Source organism: Gossypium hirsutum, chromosome D07 (assembly GCF_007990345.1).
Source record: "Gossypium hirsutum isolate 1008001.06 chromosome D07, Gossypium_hirsutum_v2.1, whole genome shotgun sequence".
NCBI lineage: Eukaryota > Viridiplantae > Streptophyta > Magnoliopsida > Malvales > Malvaceae > Gossypium > Gossypium hirsutum.
Window position 1 is genome coordinate 18,441,398 of NC_053443.1, and position 5,476 is coordinate 18,446,873.

The following is a 5,476-nucleotide window of genomic DNA, read 5'->3' on the forward strand; positions in this document are numbered from 1 at the left end:
TATCTTAAAGAAATTAAGGATATCTTATGAGGGTAATACACACTTATGAAAAGGTCATTGGACGAGCACTTATTAAGTAGCTTTCATAATGATATATAATAATGTAGATCTCAGTCACTATACTTTAGTGGAATGAATTTGTGACTAACAAATGCTGTAATTAATAGGTTTAAAGCTTGAACTTAATTACAAATTATTTGAGCCCTAATTATATATGTCTAATCGATCTCTCTGTTAGCTCGAGATAAAAAAACGAATTGCATGTAAGAACCAATAATTTGAAATGAAAGAAAATGATGAAGTAAGAGAAATAGGTAGCATGTATCACTAACCGCAATGAATGTGTTTTCTAACTAACTACAAAAGATGACTTAAGAATTAATTTAAGGTTCTTCGAATTATTATTTAATAATTGAAGTTTGATGATGGAATTAAATCAATTAGTTGTTATGGATTTGATTGAATAAGAAAATTAAATATATTTTATCATAAATTCTATTACGGTAAAGTTGTTATAACTTTAATGGAATTGATATTAGGTTGAGAAAATTATTTAATTAAGAAATGAATTTAGTTGTTTAATTAAATTAAAATTTTTAATTAAATAAATAATATTTTGGGTAATAGAAAATAAATATTAGGTTAGATAAATTATAAGTGTTGGGTAAAAGTTTAGGAAACACATATAATTAGACCCAATACATGAAAGGCCCAATTAGGCCTTGTGTGATACATAGGGGCAACAAACCTTAGTAAAATATAGGACATGACGCCACCCTTCTCTCTCTCTCTCTTATAGTTTAAGTAGGAGTTGTATTTTCTATTAAATTATTATTATTTAATCAGGACTTATTCAAGCATAACTCTTGTACTATATTCTCTCTTTCTCTTATAGTTTAAGTAGGAGTTGTATTTTCTATTAAATTATTATTATTTAATCAGAACTTATTCAAGCATAACTCTTGTACTTTTCTCTATAAGTAGAGATTACTAGTTAGCCAAATTACATACATTACATATGTTGTTATTCTAATAGAAAGTAGTGGTAATTTATTTATAAGAACAAGTTATATTTTCTAGGAATATCGAAAAGTTATCGGTTTATGAAGAGAATTTACTTTCCTATTGAAAGTAATTAAAACGTTTTCATTGTGTGACTTGGTTCGTGTTTCTCAAGCTCAAACTTGAGGCAATTCGTGGTTCAAAGATAGTGGAGAAAGTCATTCGGCTAAAAGTAAGATTGACTTTAGTTTGCCTCGAACAAAGCACATGTATAACTTAGCTTACATTTATTACTATAAATAACACAACAAGCTTGATTTTAGAAAAATTTTAAACTTCTGTTGTACCTAAAATAACTGTTTTCTAAATCGATTTTTTCAACAATCATTAAGTGGATCAATAAGGCATACAACTTATGAACTAGTATACGAATCATAGCCAACAATGTTAGAATTAGTAGGTCCAACCTTCCAAACAATTTACAATGAACCAATCACCACTTCTCTTGAAATAAAATACAATGTACCCTAGGTAGAAGTGGAATAACATCCATGGGTTATAATAAAAAATGTTAACTAAAGTTCATCCTTGCTAGCAACGCTCTCATATGAATTTCATCCATTCCAACAATTGACAAGGTATTTATAATAAATCTGTTATCCGTCTTGAGTCGGTTCCCGATTAATAGGGGCTGTAAACTATGTCATATGTGATTGGATATGTTAATATTGGATATTGAATAATTCACGTTGATTTGGGTAAGTGCATACAAATGTTAAATTATTGAATGATAGTATGTGAAAGATCATATAAAATTGTACTACGAGCCCTAAGGACCAATGATACTACGAAAACGAGTTGAAATACTCGATTGAAGAAAATAAGACATGGATGGTGATACGAGAATGCCATATGTTTATAAAATTTATTGAGAAAACATTGATATTATGATTTGATTCCATGTATAAATACTAAATATCAAAATGTAAAACCTTAAAGGCATAATGGTAAGTTGACACTTAGAACTTAAATTGAGTGATGAATTATATAAATTTTTAATACATGCACCATGAGACAAATAATAACCATAAGAGCATGTTTATAAATGATTTGGATAACTAATTTATGTACTTGATTTGCATATGTATTTCTTTCAAATCATGTTAGTACCACTAAGCTCTTTTGCTCAACATGCGAATTTGTTTGTTTTTGTGGGCAATGTTTAAGTCTAGAGGAACGAGAAGTTCAACAACATCCAAGACTCACTTCTCAACTCAACCAAGTTTTTATAGCCTTTTGTATGTTTTGTTTAAGTTAGCATGTACCTAGTGTCAAAACTTAGCTTTAAAGTCCCTTTTGATGTTTTGGTATTTGCAATGTTATGAATTTGTAATCTATACATGATCATAATGTATTAATATGTGCAAAGGAGTAGTTATATAGATATGATAGAATGCATGACCTTAATGTAATATGTACGCCATGAAAGTGTTACTTGCATGCCAAATTAGTGAACTTAATGTTTGAAATTGGAAATGTTGTGATCTTGTTAGTAACCATTTGTTTGGATGTGTTTAATTGGTCCTGTATGATGTTTAGAACTTTTATAAGATGCCCCTTAATGTTTGGAAATGAATTGGTGTTGTTTTGATCCTTGGAGACTCGAACTTGGTCTCAATTACCCCAAATACAAATGTGAGTAGGAGAGAAATCTCGAACTCGAAACTCAAAGAGAAAACCACTACCATTTAACCATCTGATCAAAGAGCTAATATGTCAAAAAAAACTAGAAAACGCATCCTATAGGATGCGTTTTAACTTCTCTCTAAAAAAATGACCTATTTCCTTAAATATCTAAAATTCAATCCAAAACCTTAATTTTTTTAAAAAAACTGACTTTCTTTTTTATCAAATTCTGCCGTCAACTAATATAATTTGACAAAATAACCAGAGTTGATGTGGTCCCCAGTAATTATACGTGAGATTTAGATGGGTCCCACAACTTCACTATGTATATAAATAAAATAAATCCCTAAAAGTGCGTTACTCAGTTCTTTTGATATTTCTCTCGGTGACTTCTAATCCTCCCCTGCTCCTCCAACAATGGCGGACTATGGCGTAGCAATCTCTCTTTCTCAAGCTCACACCTCCGACGGTGACTCGTCCGAGCACAGCCCTCGAAGTGTCCCTAGACTCTCCGCCTCTGGCGGAGGCGGTTCCAAGTCTAAAACTCCTTCCAACAAGATTGTTACCCTTGATTATCACCACCGAACTCCGTCGTCGTCCGACAACACTGGTAGGAAGCCTAGAGGGAGGCCTCCAGGGTCCAAAAACAAGCCCAAGCCACCCATTGTTATAACCAGAGATAGTAACTCGACTATGAAGCCAGTGATTCTCGAGATCTCCGCTGGTTCTGATATTATTGATGCCATTATCAGCTTTGCTCGTACACACAGTGTTGGTGTTAGTATTATCAGTGCTACTGGGTCTGTTTCAAATGTCACGCTCTGCCATCCTGTATCTCACGCGCCAGCGCTATCTCTTCATGGACCCTTTTCTCTACTCTCTTTGTCTGGCTCATTTATTGCCTCTAGTACTCTATCTTCTAACAAAACAAGCCAATCATCTTCATTGTCAACGTCACCGTCTCCTTCCTTGTCTTCTTCTGGTTCGTTCGGTGTAACTCTTGCGGGGGCACAAGGGCAAGTTTTCGGAGGGAAAGTAGGAGGGAAAGTAATGGCCGCAACGCTGGTGATTGTGGCGGCCGCTACGTTTGTAAACCCTGAGTTCCACATGCTGCCGGGTGAAGGTGATAATAAGGACCATAATCAGGAATCCAAGCCTTCTACACATGGTTGCGTTGCTGGTGGTGTAACCGAGTCTTGCACTTCTACTGGCTTGTCCATGCCTGTTTATGGAGTCTCAAGTCCCACTCCCCTCAATTTTCAAATTCCTCCTGATGTTATGCCTTGGGGTCCTTCCTCACGTCCTTATTGAGTAGAACATGAACAAGGGCATTTGAGAATTCCAACATACATTCATTAACTAGGTATCCTTTGGTTTTACACCTTGAGCTTAAGCTCATTGGAACTGTTTCCGGTGTTTGAGACATTTTCACATTTATCTTTCCTTGGCATACAGTACTATTTGTAGTTGAAGTTGGTTGTACCACTCATTGTATGCATGTTTGAACGTGTTAATGTAGTTTAGTAGTTTGTTAGAATAGTTTTAAGTATACTTGTATCGGTTCATTGTTGCTAACTGAGCTGGTTGTTTAGGCTGAGTTGTTAGTAACAACCTCATCCTTGTGCTTATAATGAAACGTATGAACCAATGTATTAGTTTCCCATCCTTATGTTTGCACATCTTCCATGCAAGTTTGGAGTTTTAAAATCAATCTTCATGGCTCACAAAGAAAAAGCTTGCAGGATTGTTCACGTCTCGTCAAATACTGATACTTGTATGGACGATGTGGAAAAGATGGCGAGGCTTCAGTACTTTCAGGCTTTCGGCTAGTTCTCACTCAATCTAGGGCTGCTATACGACAGAACCAATGGAAATGTGGGTTTTTGAGGTATTCAATGTCAGGGGTCTAACCTTTCCCTTGGGAAGGGGCTTTTTTTTTTTGTTACAAATCCAAAGCAAAATGTTTCTTGGTAGCTTTTCTTTCTCGTCTTCTCGTAGATCAGTCGCTTTTATGTTTTGATTTGGCTTGTCCTCAACTCTTAAACTCCATAGTTACTAATGGCTGGTATCTAATCCTTCAAAATTTAAAAATTGTTATGCATCCTCTATATGTATGTAATATATGTTTTAAATTTCGTTATCCAAGAATTCACATACAAGATCTAATGATATAATTAAGAGGAAAAGCTTACGGACAAAACTCTTTATATGTTAGTAATAGGATATATTTTATCCTCTAAAGTATGCCATGATGTGTTTTAACTTCTATTATTTCATATTTTTGTATTTTGTTCAAATTTATTGATTGCACTGTTATTTTAGGTTTAAAATAGTGTTATAAAATTTATATGATATGCTTATTTATTTTTATTTTCTTGTGATTTATGTTTAAAATATGAGTTTACTTTTAATGTGTTATTTTTATATAAATTATATTTGTTTTTTTTATCGTTATATCAAATTAATGGCATAAATTAATACCTATCAAAGCAACGAGAAAGAGAAATTAAGTTGGACTGGTTGAATCCACAGTAAATTTGGTTGGGTGGGGTGCAGCCTTTGAATGTTTGATCGATCTATATTCATTTCAAGCCACTAAATCTGACCTCTGTCTTTCGTCAGCTCTGCTCTCGTATCTCTACTTTCTTTTTTGGAATTTCAAGATGAAACAGAAGAAAGTCCAAAATGCAGTCAAAATGCTCAGAACATACTTAAGCTTTTTTCACTTGAGACGTGACATTGACAATCAGAGGGAGCAGTGAGTCCCAAGTCCCAACCTCCTGCTCAT

At 33.8% G+C, this 5,476-nt stretch overlaps 1 protein-coding gene across 1 annotated transcript; it reads left to right on the forward strand.

Moving 5' to 3' along the window:
- Positions 1-3,064: 3,064 nt before the first annotated feature.
- On the forward strand, positions 3,065-4,888 carry LOC107954328 (AT-hook motif nuclear-localized protein 17). Its single transcript, XM_016889861.2, has 2 exons — positions 3,065-4,051; positions 4,431-4,888. The coding sequence occupies exon 1, from the start codon at positions 3,106-3,108 to the stop codon at positions 3,997-3,999; it is 894 nt and encodes a 297-aa protein (XP_016745350.1). The 5' UTR covers positions 3,065-3,105; the 3' UTR covers positions 4,000-4,051; positions 4,431-4,888.
- Positions 4,889-5,476: the final 588 nt, after the last annotated feature.

What these genes read in the sequence shown, in the direction of transcription:
- LOC107954328 (XM_016889861.2), top strand. Translation starts at nt 3,106, where the DNA reads ATGGCGGACTATGGCGTAGCAATCTCTCTTTCTCAAGCTCACACCTCC.